Source organism: Ranitomeya imitator, chromosome 3 (assembly GCF_032444005.1).
Source record: "Ranitomeya imitator isolate aRanImi1 chromosome 3, aRanImi1.pri, whole genome shotgun sequence".
Taxonomy (NCBI): domain Eukaryota; kingdom Metazoa; phylum Chordata; class Amphibia; order Anura; family Dendrobatidae; genus Ranitomeya; species Ranitomeya imitator.
This window is the reverse complement of record NC_091284.1, coordinates 210020969-210043031: the sequence shown is the minus strand read 5'-3', so window position 1 is coordinate 210043031 and position 22063 is coordinate 210020969. Positions and strand designations below refer to the sequence as shown.

The following is a 22063-nucleotide window of genomic DNA, read 5'->3' as shown; positions in this document are numbered from 1 at the left end:
CCAGAGAGCTGCAAGTGTTAAGTGGAACTGTAAGCGGGATATACATAAATCCCTGCAGTTCGTGGTATATAGAAAAGCAGTGGGATACCTAGAATAAGCCCCTGCTGTAAACTAAGAGGTCAATAGCCTTGTGTGTGGTTTTTCATCACATTGTTAGCAGTGGAGGGATAACTAAGATAAGCCCCCCTGCACATGTGATAGCCGTCTGTTGGCCTAAAGTCACCCTGATCCGTGACGTAGGGGTGACGGTCACGGTGTGAATCCTGACCCAGTGGTGACAGCGGTCAGGGGAATCGTGACAATTGGTGGCAAGGCGGTGGGATATCTTAGAGCATTAGTGATTTGGTTTGAGTAATCATTCCTCTCACTAAAAACTTGCAGAAAGTTCTTGCGAGGACTCTGCGCAAATAAGTTTGGAGAACGAACTCAGTGCTTTTTAGTTGTGAGACAATTGTGTACTGGTAATTATCCCCTCCCTTTCTCTTCGTTTTTCTATCCTATCTTTTATTTGGCAACCATGGTTGGGTTGGGAGAAACCTTTTATGAGCAGCAGACCAGAGACACCCTTGTTGCCTTATGCAAGACACAGCACATTGACTTTGCAAGCAAAAACAAAGCCCAACTGGTCGCAGATCTGGTGCAATGGGAAGCCGCTCGAGACCAATCTCAGAGCTCAGAGGCCGCAGAAGCCAGCACCAGCGAACATGGTGCTGCAGCAGAGGTCCAACCACTGAATGCTGGCCCTGTTAGCGATCCGGGCGAATTGGACCCCCACCTGCAGGCGGCCTTGAAAGAATTCCCCATTGACGACCATGAGGGACGTCGGCAGCTGATTCAGCAATACCGGCAGGAGGCCCAGGCAGCCGAGAGAGAGGCCCGAGCTGAGAGAGAGGCCCGAGCTGAGCGAGAGGCACAGGCCCAGCGAGCCGAGCGGCAAGCTGAGCGGGAGTACCAGCTGCAGTTAGCCCGACTGCAAATGCAGGGGTTGTCCCAGACCAACCGTGAGCCTAGCAGCGCTCAGACACCGAAGCCCCGGCCTGATCACTTTCCTGTTATGGAGAAGGACGGAGATTTGGACACTTTTCTGCGGGCCTTTGAAAAAGCCTGCAGACAGTACCGGCTGCCTACAGATGAATGGGCCCGATACCTGACACCAGGGCTGAAAGGTAAAGCTCTGGATGCGTTTGCTGCCCTCCCTCAAGAACAAGATGGAGACTATGAGGCCATCAAGCAGGCTCTGATAGCCAAGTACCAGCTTACACCCGAGGTGTACCGTAGAAAGTTCCGGACCCTCCAACGTGGCCCACACGACAGTTACAGTGATGTGGTGCATGGACTGGGGACCCACTTTGACCAGTGGACCCAAGGACTGTCAGTGACCACCTTTGCGCAGCTGCGAGACCTGATGATCAAAGACCAGTTCTTTCATCTTTGCCCAGCTGAGGTGCGACAGTTCGTGATGGACAGAGAACCCAAAGACGTGACGAAAGCAGCGCAGATTGCCGATGCCTATGAGGCCAACCGTAGATCGGAAGTGCGGAAGCCAGTCACCACCAGCTGGAGAGGGGGTAAGCCTGCAACCAACGCCAGTACCCCTGCCAGCCAGCACACCCGAGGTCCTGGCCCTGTGGCCAACAGCACCAGACCTACCACCGAACCTCGCACGTGTCACACCTGCAAGCAGCCTGGGCATATCAGTACCTTCTGTCCAGACAGGCCGAAGAACACCCCAGCCAAGGCCCCAGGGCCTAATGCAGCAGTTCTTTTGGTGGGTGGTGTGGTTGGGAGGGTGTGTGACAACGTGCAGCCCGTCACTGTGGGAGGCCATGTTGCTACAGGCCTCAAGGACACCGGGGCTGAACGAACCCTCATCCGACCCGAACTGGCGGCCCCTGAAGAAATCATTCCGGGGAAAACCCTAACTGTCACTGGGATTGGGGGCATCAGCTGTCCCTTACCAATGGCCCGGGTTTTTATTGATTGGGGTGCTGGGAGCGGGGTGAAGGAAGTGGGGCTGTCTGATAATTTGCCCACTGATGTTTTGTTGGGGACTGATTTGGGGAGGATGTATGCATACTACGTCCCTGACACCCCTCCCCAATCTACTAATGAGGGTAAAGTTAACCCTGATGATGATGATGATGGGAAATCGCATGTGTTACCTGACCATGCTTTATCTTGTGTTGATGCATCTACTAATGATTTTTTCCCTAGGATTGATGGTGAAAATGTTGTACCTGTGCCAGCTGAACCTGATAATGATTTTTCTGTGAAGGTTAATGTGTCCATAGGTACAGGCGTGCCCAGCCACGTCGCTCTGCGGAGTGAGATGGCTGAGGAACCCCTAACAGGGGCAAGTGTCGGTGCTACAGGAAATGGGGAGATGCATGGGAACCGTGAGGAAGGTGATGCCATGAAAGTGACCAGTGCCACCGAGGAAGGTAACTGGCCCATAAGTAGCACTGCCCCTGGAGTGTTGGGGGTGGATGGGGAGGTAGAGCCCATAGCAGCGCCGGCTGATGGGACTGTAGAAATCCCCGGGGAGACAGCCTACGTAGCTGCTGTCACCCGCAGTCAGAGTGCCCGGAACGCAGATAACTGTCTGCCTTCCGGACCCTCCTCAGTCATCACTGTGACTGAACCAGAGGTGGACCCAGAGCAGGTCCAAGAGGGTTCCCGTGGGGAAGGGACCCTGACATCGCTTTTGGCTTCCCCTAGCCAGGAGTTTCAGGCCGCTCTGCACACAGATGCGAGCCTAGAGAGTTTGAGACAACTTGCCGGGACGCCCTTCTCCGAGACTGATAAGGAGAAGGTGTTCTGGGAACAAGGAAGGTTGTACCGGGAGACAGTACCCGGAGAATCACAAAAGGAGTGGTTGAGGGAAAGACAGCTGGTCGTCCCACAGCAATTCCGGGGTGAGTTGTTGCGGATTGCCCATGAGATCCCGCTAGCTGGACACTTGGGGATCAGCAAAACTAAGGCCCGGCTGTCTCAACACTTCTATTGGCCTAAGATGGGGACAGATGTGTCAAACTACTGCCGCTCCTGTGTCACCTGTCAAAGGGTGGGGAAAGCGGGGCCTGCTATTAAGGCTCCCCTGATCCCTTTGCCAGTGATAGAGGAGCCTTTCCAGAGGATCGCGGTGGACATTGTGGGCCCGCTGGCCGTCCCCAGCAGCTCTGGAAAGCAATACATCCTTACTGTGGTAGACTATGCTACCCGGTACCCAGAGGCAGTAGCTCTGTCGTCAACTAGGGCAGATAAGGTGGCGGATGCCCTGTTGGCCATCTTTTCACGTGTAGGATTTCCCAGGGAAATGCTTACTGATCAAGGGACCCAATTTATGTCTCGCCTAATGGAGGCTCTCTGTAAGAAAATGCAGGTGAAGCACCTGGTATCGAGTGCGTACCACCCACAGACCAATGGCTTGTGTGAACGCTTCAATGGTACCCTCAAACAGATGCTACGCATGCTGGTTGAGACTCAAGGGCGCGACTGGGAGCGGTACCTCCCACACCTGCTGTTCGCTTACCGAGAGGTTCCACAGGCCTCGACGGGGTTCTCCCCCTTCGAGCTCCTGTACGGCAGGCGAGTCCGGGGACCCCTTGGGTTGGTAAGAGAATCCTGGGAAGAGGAGCCGAACCCTTCTGAAGTGTCCATAGTGGAGTATGTCATGCGCTTCCGTGACAAGATGCAGACCTTGACGCAGTTGGTGCATGACAACATGACGCAGGCTCAGGCTGATCAGAAGCACTGGTACGACCAGAACGCCCGGGAGCGGACCTACCACGTGGGTCAAAAGGTGTGGGTGCTGGTCCCTGTACCAACGGATAAGCTTCAGGCTGCCTGGGAGGGCCCGTACGTCGTCCACCAACAGCTCAACCCGGTCACGTACGTGGTCACGCTTGACCACGCTCGGGGTAGGCGAAAGGCCTTTCACGTCAACATGATGAAGGCTCATCACGAACGTGAACCTTTCGTCCTACCGGTCTGCAGCTTGCCCGAAGACGGTGAGGAAGACACCCTCCTGGACTTGCTGGCCCAAGCCAAGGCCAATGGGTCCATCGAGGATGTGGAGGTAAGCGCCTCGTTAACTGAACCCCAGCGGGTGCAGTTGCAAACCACCCTGGAACCTTTCCGGGTCGTGTTCTCCAACCGACCTGGGAGGGCTGAGTTAGCAGTCCACGAGGTGGACACCGGGAATCACGCCCCACTACGGCGAACACCCTATCGAATCTCTGACCAGGTGCAGCAGACTATGCGCCAAGAGATCGATGAGATGTTACAGCTGGGGGTGATTCGACGGTCAAAGAGCGCGTGGGCATCGCCTGTAGTTCTCGTGCCAAAGAAGGACCGGACCACACGATTCTGCGTGGACTACAGGGGGCTCAACGCCATCACAGCCTCGGATGCGCACCCAATGCCGCGCATCGAGGAGCTGCTTGAGAAGTTAGCTGGCGCAAAATACCTGACAATAATGGATTTGAGTAGAGGATACTGGCAGATTCCCCTGAGCCCCGAGGCGCAGGAGAAGTCCGCCTTTATCACACCCTTTGGACTGTACGAGTCCACGGTCATGCCCTTCGGCATGAAGAATGCCCCTGCCACTTTCCAGCGGATGGTCAACCGCCTGCTTCAGGGACTGGAGACGTACGCCGTGGCGTACTTGGATGACATTGCCATCTTCAGTTCCTCCTGGGAGGAACACCTGCAGCATCTCGAGGAGGTGCTCAGGCGAATTCACCAAGCAGGACTGACTATCAAGCCGGGAAAGTGTCAGATGGGCATGAGGGAGGTTCACTACCTGGGAAACCGGGTAGGCGAAGGCACCATGGAACCAGATCATGGCAATGGTGATGGGTTGGCCCACCAGGGTGAACCTGCTGAGGTGCGCATGGAGGAGAACCATCAGGTCCTGCCTCCCTAGCGCACACCAAAAGGGGGAGGTGTCACGATATGGTATGAAATATCATAAGTAGGTCTTTTGCTAGCCTGAGTGGGCTAAGCCCCCCCTTCTTGGAGTAACAGTTGTAGCTGCAAATTCCTGGCTTTCCTTCTCAGAGAGTGTGGGGGTTAGAAGTTTTATGGGCAAACGGAATTTACGACTGGCATTTCCTGTGTAAGCTCTTGTCCAGCTAGAACAGGAAAAATGGCTCCAAAAATCCATGAAAGATTCTTTGTTTAGTTTTTGTTAGATATTAGGCAAACGATTTAAGCTAGAAATACGAAAATATATATTCGTAGTCCCACTCGGTGTAGCTACACATCTCATGACACTCGGGTTTCTAACTCCATCTGGTAAAGAAGTAGGGTTTTCTCTGTAAATATGTATCCCAGATAGGACATATTTGATCTCATTAGAATGCTCACGCTAATCCGAGATGAATTATGGGTTTGGTATGACTCTGTCATGTTTTGTAGTGAAGTTATAGAAATTAGAGAGAATAGTTTAAAGTTTAGGCAGAATGTAGAGAGAGGAGGGTCTGGATAAGCCAGCCTTTCTGTGATGTCACAGCCTTAATGTTTTAAGTGTCTGGCAGGCTCTGAGGAGTCACTTTTTGCTGATTTCTCCTTCTGGACTGCTTTGTCCTATTGTCCTGGAAGAGCTGGTACATCCCATGGACTGGGATGTATGGAAACTGCACTAGCCTGGATGCCTGCAATGCTTTTAATATGTGAGTGTTATCTTTTCTCATTTATTCCCTTTATGTTATAATTACCCTTGTACATATTTGCAATTGTCTCATGTATAACATCTTTATAAACTATTTTTAATAACGCACTGCCTAGTTATTTTGAATGGGATATACTATTATATATTAGTTCGTTCTCCTGCTCTAAACCGTACCCTAAGTCTCTTGAAGGGAAAATACGCTACTGTTACTGTTGTGTTGGGTTAGCTTCGGACCCGTTTAATCGAAGCTGGTGGCAGCGAAAGTGTGCTGACGGTTGGATTATGCTGAAGCAACTGCGGGTTTGATAATTATTGTTCCTGCCTGTGTGGGAGTAGTTATCGCGTCGCTGCAGCGTGCCCAATAGCCAGTACATAGCAGGCAGCCTTTCTGGCGACTAATTACCCAGGGTGCAGTACCTAATCTGACCTGAGAGTAAGGGGGGCGCCAGAGAGCTGCAAGTGTTAAGTGGAACTGTAAGCGGGATATACATAAATCCCTGCAGTCCGTGGTATATAGAAAAGCAGTGGGATACCTAGAATAAGCCCCTGCTGTAAACTAAGAGGTCAATAGCCTTGTGTGTGGTTTTTCATCACATTGTTAGCAGTGGAGGGATAACTAAGATAAGCCCCCCTGCACATGTGATAGCCGTCTGTTGGCCTAAAGTCACCCTGATCCGTGACGTAGGGGTGACGGTCACGGTGTGAATCCTGACCCAGTGGTGACAGCGGTCAGGGGAATCGTGACAGTGACCCTTGAGTTCCATGTTATATGCTACAGTATTTGGAGAAGGGGGAAGAGGAGAAAGAAAACGAATAGTAGCAGGTGGATGTAGAGACAGACATAGCGTTGACACAGAAAGGGAACAGTGAGAGTGAAAATGACTGTGGATGTCAACTAACCATCACAGCAGGGTGATGAAAATGAACCAATAGGGATTGTGAGCATGGCCAGTTGTATGCTGGAATGCTTGTGGGATGACTGGCATATTGATATACTCAAGTAATGGAATGAATATGGACTCATCATGCTTTTAGACTCTAGCTAGAAAAGTAAAAGGTGATTTTTTTTTCCAGCTTCCAAAACGGAGTAAAAATTAGCTTATTTCCAGATTAAGTTGTGCCATCTCCTTTGCTAAGCTGTTGGTAAACAGACACCTATTGACCACAGACCTGACCAGGAGACCCCTATGTGATGCTCACAGACCCAATACTCTCCCACCTATGCCAGCATTTGGGCTACAAGAAGTAGTCAAAGCAGCAGCAAAAGTAACAGTTACAGTTTATTTGACATGATGGACCAACCATTTTATCTGCTATTGTGACAACAGGATGCACTTCAGAAAATAGAGATGCATAGGTTTAACAGCCAGGTTCAGTCTTATCTGGGCTGTGTTCTTTCTTATGCACATAATTAAGTCCTTATTCCATGTACTTTATGATAGCCAGATTGGGTCAATGTTTTCTATGGGCACACTGTCACGTCAAACCATCAGCGTTATGTTAGAGAGGGTAATCAACATGGCAGGGCTTTGTCAGAAATAAACAGACCAAGTTCCATAAGGGAGAAAAACCATTGATCAGGGGCAAGTTGCATTGACATATGGCTGATGCCAATGATTAAATCTGCCATACCATCTGCCTGACTGTCCATTTTTTGCCTTCTAGGCTTCTACACATCATATCATCTAATGTTGCTCAAGTGCCACAGATGTTGGCCATAAACTCCCAGACATTTCTTTGCCTGCTCTATCATAATTATCTGCTGTGTGGCTTCTGCCACTGTAAGGCTACGTTCACACTAGCGTTCGGCTAGTGTGCGTCGCGCTAGCGTCGGGCGACGCAGCGGCGACGCACGCGTCATGCGCCCCTATGTTTAACATGGGGGACGCATGCGTTTTTGCTTGTTGCGTTTTCCGACACGTGCGTCTTTTTTGATGCTAGCGTCGGACCAAGAAAACGCAACAAGTTGCATTTTTCTTGCGTCCGATTTTCGTAAAAAAACGACGCACGCGTCGAAAAACGCAGTGTTTTTGCGTGCGTTTGCACGCGTTTTTCGGTGCATTGTGCGTCACGTCGCCGACGCAGCGGCGCACAACGCTAGTGTGAACGTAGCCTTAATGCTACTGCACAGCCATACATCTCCTGGCTGCTCACTGTGTTTCATAAAGCTATACTGTACTGCTGCTTCCAGTGATGCCATTGATGACAATACACCTAGCAGACATCTCCTTGCCTGACCTCTCCTATTTTCCTACCAAGCGACTTCTGCCACTGCCACTGTTTCAGAACAGCAACACCAGCCTTACATCTTTTCGGCTGCCCACTGTGTTTTAGAATGCTATAGAGTACTGATGTTGGGAAATGTGCTCTCTTGAGGGTACAAAAGCATGACAGCTCCCTAAATATGGTTAAATGTTTTTAAAGGCTCGATGACAAGCAATTGCTTTTGCAGTTTGACAATACCTAGCCTGTTCCTGCTCCCTAAAAAAGGGATAGTTTTTGTATAATTTCATAAAAAGTTTTTGTAATAGTTGAATAGATTCTAGAAGAAAAACAAAGAACTATTGGCCTACTGAAGGCACCTGTTTAGTGATGAAATGTTTAACTTCAATAAAGTGAACGGACGAGTGATAAGCGAGCGTGCTCAGATAAGGTGTTATCCAAGCACACACATGTGATAATTGAGTATTTTTGGAGTGCTCAAAAAAAAATTGCTCAAGTCTCTGCAACTAAACATCTCGCGGCTGTTCGATAGCTGCAATACATGCAGGGATTGCCTGTTTGTTAGGTGATCCCTGCATGTGCTGCGGCTGTCGAACAGCCGCGAGACATGCAGCCGCGGCAACTTGAGCATTTTTTTCCAGCACGCTGAAAATGCTCGATTACAACATGAGCGTGATTGGATAAAACTTTATCAGAGCATGCTCGCTTATCACTGGAGATGAGCGAACATCGTTGACTCCCTCTTTATTCGGCAGGCTATAGCGCTTACTGAAGAGGCTACAGCGCAGACCTGGATACTGAAGCGCTCCTGATAATCAGGTGTCTGGCGCCACATATGCATGTATAACGCCTACAAGAGAAAAAAAGTGAGCAAAACCCTGCTGTAAATAAGTAAAAAGCAAAAAGTGCATCTAAATAACACAGAATTTTTAGTAATGCTGCACTGTTTTTGATCAAAAATAGCATAAAAGCCATCCCACCACAACACGGGTGACAACAGGACTGGGCTCAACCAGTAGAACACCAGCCTGGGGGAGCTTTATATACAATCTCCAGCTCAGAAAAGGGAAGCCACACCCCGGCTTGCACAGAATGCAATAATACAAAGAAAAAACACAAAGATTGAGCTTAACTTAAGTTGGTACACATGCAGCACAAACACATGTTCACATTGGCCATAAAACATATAAAACCTAGTAGAGAAAAAAAAATGACGTCCCGATCAGAGTTACCTTGTTCCTGCAAAGAAGTAAAAATTGACCTTTCGGCATCCTTTTTTCTCTTAGGCTAGGTTCACAGTGTGTTAGTGCCGTCCATTCAACGCATACGTTAAACAGACTGCGTTAACGCAAGTGGCGAAAATAATCGCGTTTATGCGATCGTGCTAGCGCAGATGCTCTATCTGTGCTAGCGGTGACGGACCCGAAAATGCTGCAGACTGCGTCCGAGGGTCCATCACAGAATGACGGCACATCACTAACGCATGCCGATTATGACATGCGTTAGTGATGCGCTACATAATGGCTGTCAATGGGTGCGCTAACACATCCGTTACATAGCGTTAGTGCCGCTAATGGCTGTAACGGATGCCGTCAGCGGATTGCCATTAACGCAATGTGAACCCAGCCTTATTTTTCAGTGGAAATGGATAGTGACTTTCTTACGTAACCCCTTAATTACAGTGAATTTATTCAATCTATTTTGCTTTAGTTAAAAACTATGGGCCAATATGTCCCTTGGTCCTTAAAGTTTTAATTGCTTATTTATTTGTTAAACGGAAGTGGCTTAAATGTGGTTACTGCTGTCTGCAGAGACATGATAGTTTAGAACTTCATCTGATTTTCATTTCTATCTTAAGGCTCTCATATTACGCCATTTTCAGCTGGATGTGTATTCTCATATGAGCATTCAGTTGAAGAGTAGTGCAGAACAGAAAGCCCCCAACTCCCTGCAACTCAATAGCTAAACAAGTCACTAGCAAGTCAGAGGCTGTCAGCTGACGTCAGGTTGCCAAACTTAGGCAGCACATGGTCTGTATTATGCGCCACTCGCCCCTCCTTCATCAGCTATGGAGTAGGAGTGAAGCTGTATGGGCACCAGTTCTAATACATCTATATATGTCTCTCTCTAGTCATCATATGTAGAATAGCCTTTTTCAGCAAATGTTGGAGGTGCTACACTTTAGACATTGCTTAGAATGTGTGTGCAAAACAAAGAAAAATAGCACTCCCCACGAGCGATCGCATTGTCCTGATGGCCTCTATGGAGGCTCCCAGCCCTAAGATGGCCATGGGGTTCTTCCGGGTCCTGCATGGAAGGTGGCTTGTGAGCGCCTGCTGAGAGCAGGCACTGGTATGCCTCCTTCCCTGCCTGTCAGATCCTAACTAGTGATGAGCGAGTGTACTCGTTGCTCGGGTTTTCCCGAGCACGATCGAGTTGCCTCCGAGTATTTATCACTGGTCGGAGATTTCGTTTTCAACGTGGAAGCTGAATGATTTACAGCTACTAGCCTGCTTGATTACATGTGGGGATTCTCTAGCAACCAGGCAACCCCCACATGTACTCAGCCTGGCTAATAGCTGTAAATCATTCAGCTGCCGTGATGAAAACTAAATCTCCAAGCAGTCATAAATACTCGGAGGTCACCCGAGCGTGCTCGGGAAAACCCGAGCAATGAGTACACTCGCTCATCACTAATCCTGACCTGATACTCTGCAGTGCAGAGTGTCAGATCAGCGATCTGATGTAATACAGTAAGGTCCCATTCTGAAACAATGTAAAAACACTAAAAAAATTACAAAGTGTAAAAATATTTTTTTTTTAAATCCCTAAAACAATTCTTTAATCTAGCATGCGTGTTTGTAGGAGTGTTTAGCCGGGGGTGCGGGGGAGAGGAAATCTGGACAGTTTTCTTCTCCCCCACCATCCCCCCGGTAGCCGCTCCTCCAATCATGCATGCTGGATTAAAGAATTGTTTACCGCAGCTCATGGTGAGTGCTATTTTTCTTTGTTTTGCACACATTTTATTAAATAAAAGGCCAAGGTGGGGGACATTGTTAAAGGAAGAGGGCAGGATGGGGACATTATTGAAGAAAGGCTTCAGGATGGAGGACATTTTTAAATAAAGAAGCAAGGATGAGAATATGATTAAAGAAAGGGGTCAAGATGGGGGACATTATTACAGGAAAGGAGCCAGGATGGCCGCTGTCAGTATTGACAGCGACCTATAGGGGCATCGCGCAGGGAGTGGGCTTCCTGCACACTTCCATCAGGACAACACAATGCGATCAGATTGTCCTGATGGTCTCTATGGATGCTTCCTGCCCTAAGATGGCTGAGGGGTTCTTTTGGTTCCTGTAGGGAAGGTGGCTTGTGAGCACCTGCTGAGAGCAGGCGCTGACATGCCTCCTTCCCTGCCTTTCAGTTCCTGACCTAATACTCTGCAGTGCAGAGTGTCAGATCAGCGATCTGATGTAATACAGTAATGTTAAATTTAACCTACCCTTAGAATTATAGACTGTTCATGCCTTTGTCAGTGAACAAACTTACAAAATCAGCAAGGGATCAAATACTTATTTCCCCCTCTGTACATAGCTCTAGCTCATGTGTATAATGTCACTTGTGGTAATATTAGTATTAGGACTCTGAGTTTTGAAAATGATCAATATAGTGATATTAATATGGTAATATGTGGTCTGATCATGGTGTGGTGTATGTGATATTATTAGTATATTGGTCTTGGTATAGTGAATTTTGTCTAGTAACAGTATAGTTTTTATATCTATGCGGTTATAATATATTTTTATTGTGCTTTATTATTGGCATATTAGTTTTGATATAACAGACTTGTTCAGCAACAATATGGTAAATTTGTTAATGGGTAATGTATGAGCACTTTTTGGAAGTATTACTTAGAAAATTATCTTAATTATACGGTTTCTATAATATATACTTATTTTATCTGTAGCCCTTTTTTAAGATTGGGGGAAACAACACATATGCCTCTACAGTAGAGGATTTAGAATACTTCATGAACTCATACATCTGCCCAACAGGCTGATGTGGGCCCAGATCCAGGATTTACAATGGGGACCATAGAACTCTAGTTACATCATTAGCCTGGGGAACGCAAAAAAAAATAATCTTAAAAAATCATTGTTCTAATAAGACCCAAATTAAACCTAATCTTTAATGGAATAAAGGTCTCTATCTAAAATCTAGCTAATGTGAATATTAAGATAGTGCACAATTCAGAAGTCTATGTTGATTTAATACTAATAATACTTTTTGTTTTTTTGGATATGCTTTATAGATTAGGAAATGGATTCTAACACCCTGAATATTTGTGGATTCAATTTATGCAAATCCAGCAAAGTCATGGCCAGCCTTTTGATTTGCCTTTTTGTTTTGTGAGCATGCACTTAGAGATAAGCAAAAAAATCTAAGCTAATCACATTCACAATTTCCCCTAAAACTGGGATTCAAACTAACTTAATTTTTAGCTGATTTGATTAGTGCAAATGCAGCAAAATGGTGACCAGCTGGGTTAAAATAACAAAAAATTAACTCTTATATTCACCTCTTCTCAATGCCATTGCCGACTAGGCCCTAGGTAATGCATATCACATGACCACGTATATCATTTACTTATTAACAAGCATTGTATTGTATGAAGAGTATGTAGTCTCTACAATTTAGAATATTCAAGTAAAGTCTTCAAGTAGAAAAATGTCTTGAACTCTACCACCACCGGATTCAGCCACTCTGAAAATCAGTATAGACATTTTAATGAGCCTGAGGTTGAGTTATCTCAATCTTTTTATTTTCAGTTATGGGTTGCTTATAGGACGTGACGTTTTTTATTTATCCCATATAAATATACATAAAAAAACAGCTGAAAAACTTACCAGAATTTCTTTTTAAGAATAAACATCTCAGTAATAGGGCAGAACACATCAGCAGAAAAACGATCCATCGCCCAAGATTCCATTTATTGTAAAAATTACTATATTTGAGAAAAAGAAATATGCTGTAACAAGCATGTCTGACCATTTCCATGGCATTATGAGTGGAGACATTAGTTGGCATTATGGTAGGAAACAAAATCATCTCTAACGGTTACTTGTAGAAATATAGTCGGAAGCTGTATATTTACAATGCTTTAATCCCTTTCCAATGTCTACCCATTAAAAATAAACACATTAAAAGATAAATATATTTGGTATTGTCGCATATATTAAAGTCCAATTTAGCAAATACTTATTTCTCACTGCAAAATGCAAATACATTTATATAATGTATACAATGTGATTTTCTGGATTTTATTTTTGATATTCTAACTCTCAATATTAACCCCTTTACCCCCAAGGGTGGTTTGCACGTCAATGACCAGGCCAATTTTTACAATTCTGACCACTGTCCCTTTATGAGGTTATAACTCCGAAACGCTTCAACGGATCCTGGTGATTCTGACACAGTTTTCTCGTGACATATTGTACTTCATGATAGTGGTAAAATTTCTTTGATAGTACCTGCGTTTATTTGTGAAAAAAACGGAAATTTGGCAAAAATTTTGAAAATTTCGCAATTTTCAAACTTTGAATTTTTATGCAATTAAATCACAGAGATATGTCACACAAAATACTTAATAAGTAACATTTCCCACATGTCTCCTTTACATCAGCATAATTTTGGAACCAAATTTTTTTTTTGTTAGGGAGTTATAAGGGTTAAAAGTTGACCAGCAATTTCTCATTTTTACAACACCATTTTTTTTTAGGGACCACGTCTCATTTGAAGTCATTTTGAGGGGTCTATATGATAGAAAATGCCCAAGTGTGACACCATTCTAAAAACTGCACCCCTCAAGGTGCTCAAAACCACATTCAAGAAGTTTATTAACCCTTCAGGTGTTTAATAGGAATTTTTGGAATGTTTAAATAAAAATGAACATTTAACTTTTTTACACAAAAAATTTACTTCAGCTCCAATTTGTTTTATTTTACCAAGGGTAACAGGAGAAAATGGACCCCAAAAGTTGTTGTCCAATTTGTCCTGAGTACGCTGATACCCCATATGTGGCAGTAAACCACTGTTTGGGCGCATGGGAGAGCTCGGAAGGGAAGGAGCGCCATTTGACTTTTCAATGCAAAATTGACAGGAATTGAGATGGGACGCCATGTTGCGTTTGGAGAGCCACTGATGTGCCTAAACATTGAAATCCCCCACAAGTGACACCATTTTGGAAAGTAGACCCCCTAAGGAACTTATCTGGATGTGTGGTGAGCACTTTGACCCACCAAGTGCTTCACAGAAGTTTATAATGCAGAACCGTAAAAATAAAAAATCATATTTTTTCACAAAAATTATATTTTTGCCCCCAATTTTTTATTTTTCCAAGGGTAAGAGAAGAAATTGGACCTCAAAAGTTGTTGTGCAATTTGTCCTGAGTACGCTGATACCCCATATGTGGCAGTAAACCACTGTTTGGGCGCATGGGAGAGCTCGGAAGGGAAGGAGCGCCGTTTGACTTTTCAATGCAAAATTGACAGGAATTGAGATGGGACGCCATGTTGCGTTTGGAGAGCCACTGATGTGCCTAAACATTGAAACCCCCCACAAGTGACACCATTTTGGAAAGTAGACCCCCTAAGGAACTTATCTGGATGTGTGGTGAGCACTTTGACCCACCAAGGGCTTCACAGAAGTTTATAATGCAGAGCCATAAAAATAAAACAAAATTTTTTTCCCACAAAAATTATTTTTTAGCCCCCAGTTTTGTATTTTCCCTAGGGTAACAGGAGAAATTGGACCCCAAAAGTTGTTGTCCAATTTGTCCTGAGTACGCTGATACCCCATATGTGAGGGGGAACCACCGTTTGGGCGCATGGGAGGGCTCGGAAGGGAAGGAGCGCCATTTGGAATGCAGACTTAGATGGAATGGTCTGCAGGCGTCACATTGCGTTTGCAGAGCCCCTAATGTACCTAAACAGTAGAAACCCCCCACAAGTGACACCATTTTGGAAAGTAGACCCCCTAAGGAACTCATCTTGATGTGTTGTGAGAGCTTTGAACCCCCAAGTATTTCACTACAGTTTATAACGCAGAGCCGTGCAAATAAAAAATATTTTTTTTTCCACAAAAATTATATTTTAGCCCCCAGTTTTGTATTTTTCCACGGTTAGCAGGAGAAATTGGACCCTAAATGTTGTTGTCCAATTTGTCCTGAGTACGCTGATACCTGATATGTGGGGGGAACCACCGTTTGGGCGCATGGGAGGGCTCGGAAGGGAAGGAGCATCATTTGGAATGCAGACTTAGATGGATTGGTCTGCAGGCGTCACATTGCGTTTGCAGAGCCCCTAATGTACCTAAACAGTAGAAACCCCCCACAAGTGACCCCATATTGGAAACTAGACCCCTCAATGAACTTATTTAGATGTGTTGTGAGAACTTTGAACCCCCAAGTGTTTCACTACAGTTTATAACGCAGAGCCGTGAAAATAAAAAATCTTTTTGTTTTCCCACAAAAATTATTTTTAGCCCCCAGTTTTGTATTTTCCCAAGGGTAACAGGAGAAATTGGTCCACAAAAGTTGTTGTCCAATTTGTCCTGAGTACGCTGATACCCCATATGTGAGGGTAAACCCCTGTTTGGGCACACGGGAGAGCTCGGAAGGGAAGGAGCACTGTTTTACTTTTTCAACGCAGAATTGTCTGGAATTGAGATCGGACGCCATGTCGTGTTTGGAGAGCCCCTGATGTGCCGAAACAGTGGAAACCCCCCAATTATAACTGAAACCCTAATCTAAACACACCCCTAACCCTAATTCCAACGGTAACCCTAACCACACCTCTAACCCTGACACACCCCTAACCCTAATCCCAACCCTATTCCCAACCGTAAATGTAATCTAAACCCTAACCCTAACTTTAGCCCCAACCCTTACTGTAGCCCCAACCCTAGCCCTAACCCTAGCCCTAACCCTAGCCCTAACCCTAGCCCTAACCCTAGCCCTAATGGGAAAATGGAAATAAATACATTTTTTTTTATTTTTCCCTAACTAAGGGGGTGATGAAGGGGGGTTTGATTTACTTTTATAGGGAGTTTTTTAGCGGATTTTTATGATTGGCAGCCGTCACACACTGAAAGACGCTTTTTATTGCAAAAAATATTTTTTGCAATACCACATTTTGAGAGCTATAATTTTTCCATATTTTGGTCCACAGAGTCATGTGAGGTCTTGTTTTTTGCGGGACGAGTTGACGTTTTTACTGAAAACATTTTCGGGCACGTGACATTTTTTGATCGCTTTTTATTCCGATTTTTGTGAGGAAGAATGACCAAAAACCAGCTATTCATGAATTTCTATTGGGGGAGGCGTTTATACCGTTCCGCGTTTGGTAAAATTGATAAATCAGTTTTATTCTTCGGGTCAGTACGATTACAGCGATACCTCATTTATATCATTTTTTTATGGTTTGGCGCTTTTATACGATAAAAACTATTTTACAGAAAAAATAATTATTTTTGCATCGCTTTATTCTCAGGACTATAACTTTTTTATTTTTTTGCTGATGATGCTGTATGGTAGCTCGTTTTTTGCGGGACAATATGACGCTTTCAGCGGTACCATGTTTATTTATATCTGTCCTTTTGATCGCGTGTTATTCCACTTTTTGTTCGGCGGTATGATAATAAAGCGTTGTTTTTTGCCTCGTTTTTTTTTTTTTTCTTACGGTGTTTACTGAAGGGGTTAACTAGTGGGACAGTTTTATAGGTCGGGTCGTTACGGACGCGGCGATACTAAATATGTGTACTTTTATTGGTTTTTTTTTTATTTAGATGAAGAAATGTATTTATGGGAATAATATTTTGCGGGACAATATGACGCTTTCAGCGGTACCATGGTTATTTATATCTGTCCTTTTGATCGCGTGTTATTCCACTTTTTGTTCGGCGGTATGATAATAAAGCGTTGTTTTTTGCCTCGTTTTTTTTTTTTTTTGTTACGGTGTTTACTGAAGGGGTTAACTAGTGGGACAGTTTTATAGGTCGGGTCGTTACGGACGCGGCGATACTAAATATGTGTACTTTTATTGGGTTTTTTTTATTTAGATGAAGAAATGTATTTATGGGAATAATATATATTTTTTTTTTTCATTATTTTGGAATATTTTTTTTTATTTTTTTTTACACATTTGGAAAAAATTTTTTTAACTTTTTTACTTTGTCCCAGGGGGAGACATCACAGATCAGTGATCTGACAGTTTGCACAGCACTCTGTCAGATCACTGATCTGACATGCAGCGCTGCAGCCTTCACAGTGCCTGCTCTGAGCAGGCTCTGTGAAGCCACCTCCCTCCCTGCAGGACCCGGATCTGCGGCCATCTTGGATCCGGGGCTGGAGGAAGCAGGGAGGGAGGTGAGACCCTCGCAGCAACGCGATCACATCGCGTTGCTCCGGGGGTCTCAGGGAAGCCCGCAGGGAGCCCCCTCCCTGCGCGATGCTTCCCTGCACCGCCGGCACATCGCGATCATGTTTGATCGCGGTGTGCCAGGGGTTAATGTGCCGGGGGCGGTCCGTGACCGCTCCTGGCACATAGTGCCGGATGTCAGCTGCGATAAGCAGCTGACACCCGGCCGCGATCGGCCGCGCTCCCCCCGTGAGCGCGGCCGATCGGCTATGACGTACTATCCCGTCCAGGGTCAGATAAGCCCAGGGCACCTCGACGGGATAGTACATCTAAGGTCACAGAGGGGTTAAAATTACCTACCCTTAAAGTTATAGACTGTTCATGTCTTTGTCAGTGGGCAAACTTACAAAATCAGCAAGAGATCAAATACTTATTTCCCCCACTGTATCATTTGTTTACATCTTATCTTTCCTTTGCGATCAACCCCTTCACCAGCGGAGCTGTTTTCGTTTTACACTCTCCTTCTTTCCAGAGCCATAACTTTTATATTTTTCTGTTGATATGGCCATGTGGGAGCTTATTTTTGCGGGAAAAGTTGTACTTTTGAACGATATCATTGGTTTTATCATGTCGTGTAACAGAAAATGGGAAAAAATTCCAAGTGTAATGAAATTTGCAAAAATGTGCAATCCCATGCTTATTTTTTGTTTGGCTTTTTATGCTAGCTTCACTAAATGCTAAACTGACCTACCATTATGATTCTCCAGGTCATTACGAGTTCATAAACACCAAACATATCTAGGTTCTCTCTTTTCTTCTTTTCTCTGATGTTTTCAATGATACCATTTTGGTGCAGATACGTGCTTTTAATTTTACACACATACAGTACAGACCAAAAGTTTGGACACACCTTCTCATTTACAGATTTTTCTGCATTTTCATGACTATGAAAATTGTACATTCACACTGAAGGCATCAAAACTATGAATTAACACATGTGGAATTATATACTTAACAAAAAGGTGTGAAACAACTGAAAATATGTCTCATATTCTAGATTCTTCAAAGTAGCCACATTTTGCTTTGATGACTGCTTTGCACACTCTTTGCATTCTCTTGATGAGCTTCAAGAGGTAGTCACCGGGAATGGTCTTGAAGGAGTTCCAAAAGATGCTTAGCACTTGTTGGCCCTTTTGCCTTCACTCTGTGGTCTAGCTCACCCCAAATCATCTCGATTGGGTTCAGGTCTGGTGACTCTGGAGGCCAGGTCATCTTGCGTAGCACCCCATCACTCTCCTTCTTGGTAAAATAGCCCTTACACAGCCTGGAGGTGTGTTTGGGGTCGTTGTCCTGTTGAAAAATAAATTATGGTCCAACTAAACGCAAACCGGATGGAATAGCATGCCCGTGCAAGATGCTCTGGTAGTCATGCTGATTCAGTATGCCTTCAATTTTGAATAAATCCCCAACAATGTCACCAGCAAAGCACCCCCACACCATCACACCTCCTCCTCCATGCTTCACGGTGGGAACCAGGTATGTAGAGTCCATCCGTTCACCTTTTCTTCATCGCACAAAGACACTGTAGTTGGAACCAAAGATCTCAAATTTGGACTCATCAGACCAAAGCACAGATTTCCACTGGTATAATGTCCATTCCTTGTGTTCTTTAGCCCAAACAAGTCTCTTCTGCTTGTTGCCTGTCCATAGCAGTGGTTTCCTAGCAGCTATTTTACCATGAAGGCCTGCTGCACAAAGTCTCCTCTTAACAGTTGTTGTAGAGATGTGTCTGCTGCTAGAACTCTGTGTGGCATTGACTTGGTCTCTAATCTGAGCTGCTGTTAACCTGCGATTTCTGAGGCTGGTCACTCGGATAAACTTATCCTCAGAAGCAGAGGTGACTCTTGGTCTTCCTTTCCTGGGGCGGTCCTCATGTGAGCCAGTTTCTTTGTAGCGTTTTTGCTACTGTACTTGGGGACACTTTCAAAGTTTTCCCAATTTTTCAGACTGACTGATCTTCATTTCTTAAAGTAATGATGGCCACTTGTTTTTCTTTACTTAGCTGCTTTTTTCTTGCCATAATTCAAGTTCTAACAGTCTATTCAGTAGGACTATCAGCTGTGTATCCACCAGACTTCTGCACAACACAACTGATGGTCCCAACACCATTTATAAGGCAAGAAATCCCACTTATTAAACCTGAGAGGGCACATCTGTGAAGTGAAAACCATTCCTGGTGACTACCTCTTGAAGCTCATCAAGAGAATGCCAAGAGTGTGCAAAGCAGTCATCAAAGCAAAAGGTGGCTGCTTTGAAGAACCTAGAATATAAGACATATTTTCAGTTATTTCACACTTTTTTGTTAAGTATATAATTCCACATGTGTTAATTCATAGTGTTGATGCCTTCAGTGTGAATGTACAATTTTCATAGTCATGAAATTACAGAAAAATCTTTAAATGAGAAGGTGCGTCCAAACTTTTGGTCTGTACTGTATGTATATATATTAATATTTCAGACAGCGCTAGATAGCTTAAAAGCCGGTAATTCAATTGCCGGCTTTTGCTCTCTCCTTCCCAAACCCGACATGATATGAGACATGTTTCAAAAATCTGACCTGCACATCCAAACATAGACTCAGTGTGAACAGGTGCTGAACCTAGAGTCGCCAACTCTCATTTTTCATATTTCTAGTGCAGTAATGCAGTTAAAATTTCGTGTTTTCAAGTTTGCATGTTTTAGCGCTGCAGTGTGCTGCCCTTTTTACTTAACTATATACGAGTTGGCGACTCTAGGTTCAGCACCTGTTCACACTGAGTCTATGTTTGGATGTGCAGGTCAGGTTTTTGAAATGTATTCTCTAGCCTTCTGATCGTGCACTCCGCCTCCTAGCTTCAGGTGTTTTAATTACAGCAGGTCCAATACCTCTCCAAAGAGAGAGAGAATTTTAGTCTAGTAAGAGGTTTTCACATGTACCCATTCAGATGGAGACGTTTATTCTCAGCGAGGTAAGGCAAGCGTAGGACCTGGTATAAGAGAGATGCCGTAAAGAGGCTACCAGGTACACATAAAATTGGCCATTTTTATGCGCTAAAAGCTCTCATTTTTCATATTTCTAGTGCAGTAATGCAGTTCAAATTTCGTGTTTTCAAGTTTGCATGTTTTAGCGCTGCAGTGTGCTGCCTTATTTACTTAATGATATGAGACATGGTTTTAAATCAATTTCCATATTTTTTCATTACTATAGTCTATACATGTTTGGTATGGCTGCAATCTTTCTGATCTGAGGAATCATATTGCCAGGTCAATTTTTACTGTACAATGAACACTGTAACAAAACCCCAAAAACTATTGTGCAATTGTGACATTTTTCCAAATATCACCACACTTTGAATTATTTGGATGGGTGAATGGTTGTGACCCATTCAGCAGAGTTTATGCTCTATCCTATATTGTTTCTGGGACTCATGACTCTGGCCAGTCCATAACTCCAGGGTTAATCTATTTATTTTTCTTCTATCTCCTGTAAGCACTGGGTGGGCCTGTTACTATATAAATCCCAGAGAGCCAGATCCCACTGCCAGTCAGTAGTTCTGCTATCCTGGTTCAGACCTCTGTGCTGTGCTCCTGTGTTTTATCCTGCTTATTCCTGTTCTTTGATCTTGGCTTGATATTTGACTACATGCTTGTTTTATGTTTAACATGATCTCCGGGATCTGACATGCCTACCTGACTATCCCTTGCCAGCTTGCCCCACTGCACAGCAGCTCACTCTGTAACCCTTACCAAGGGACCCCTGTGTAAGTCCAAATCCCTGTACAGGTGCTAAAGAGTGAAGGCTAGGGCACCCCCTTGGCTCTGGGAAACTAAGTATTTTGCGACAAGAATGTTTGTGGTAGCCATTTTAGAGCTGCCTGGTAACTACAAACAGTTCTAATGTGACTTATTCCTTGTAACTATGTCATGCACAGGAGATTGTGCGGATGCTGTGTGTTAAAAGAAAAAAGGGGTTTAAAAAGTATTCTAACTATAATATTATCTTGTTTTTTTCCCACTGAGGTGCTGTGTGTGACACTGGAGGAGGAGTGGAAGTGGTTTAGGCAAAGTTACAGGGGGTGTGCTCACTGTTGACTTGCAGGCCAGCACAAGTAATTATTAGTGATGAGCGAGTATACTTGTTGCTTGGGTTTTCCCAAGCATGCTCGGGTGTCCTCCAAGTATTTTGGCGTGCTCGGAGAGTTCGTTTTTGTCGACACAGCTGCATGATTTGTGGCTGGTAGACAGCCTGAATACATGTGGGGGTTGCCCGGTTTGTTAGGGAATCCCCACATGTATTCAGGCTGTCTAGCAGCCGCAAATCATGCAGCTTCGTTGACAAAAACTATATCTCCGAGCACGCCAAAATACTCGGGAAAACCCGAGCAACAAGTGTACTCGCTCATCACTAGTAATTATGAGGAATCATGTAAGAAGGGAGAAGAGGATTCAGAAGAGGAAGTGATGGCTATGACAAGAACTGGTGCCAGGGCACAGAAAGTGAAGCAGAAAATCAGAAAACAACATGAAACTTGGCAGAAGAGGTAATTTAGGAAAATTACCCTTAAGTATTATGGCAAAGCCAGTAACTGAATTAGGGTAGTGGACAACCTCTTTAATGTTTCCATTTGCATTTTATTGATTTTACATAAACCACTGCCCTAAAATGTAACTTTATTACAGTTAAATTTCTTTTCAATAAGATAAGCCATTT

At 44.6% G+C, this 22063-nt stretch overlaps 1 protein-coding gene across 1 annotated transcript in view; it reads right to left on the bottom strand.

Moving 5' to 3' along the window:
* LOC138671999 (polymeric immunoglobulin receptor-like) overlaps positions 1-22063 on the bottom strand; it is a 128026-nt gene that overhangs the window by 39881 nt on the left and 66082 nt on the right. Inside the window, exon 6 of the mRNA XM_069760087.1 lies at positions 12805-12902. Coding sequence (XP_069616188.1) covers positions 12805-12902 — 98 coding nt within the window. The remainder of the gene's footprint in view (positions 1-12804; positions 12903-22063) is intronic.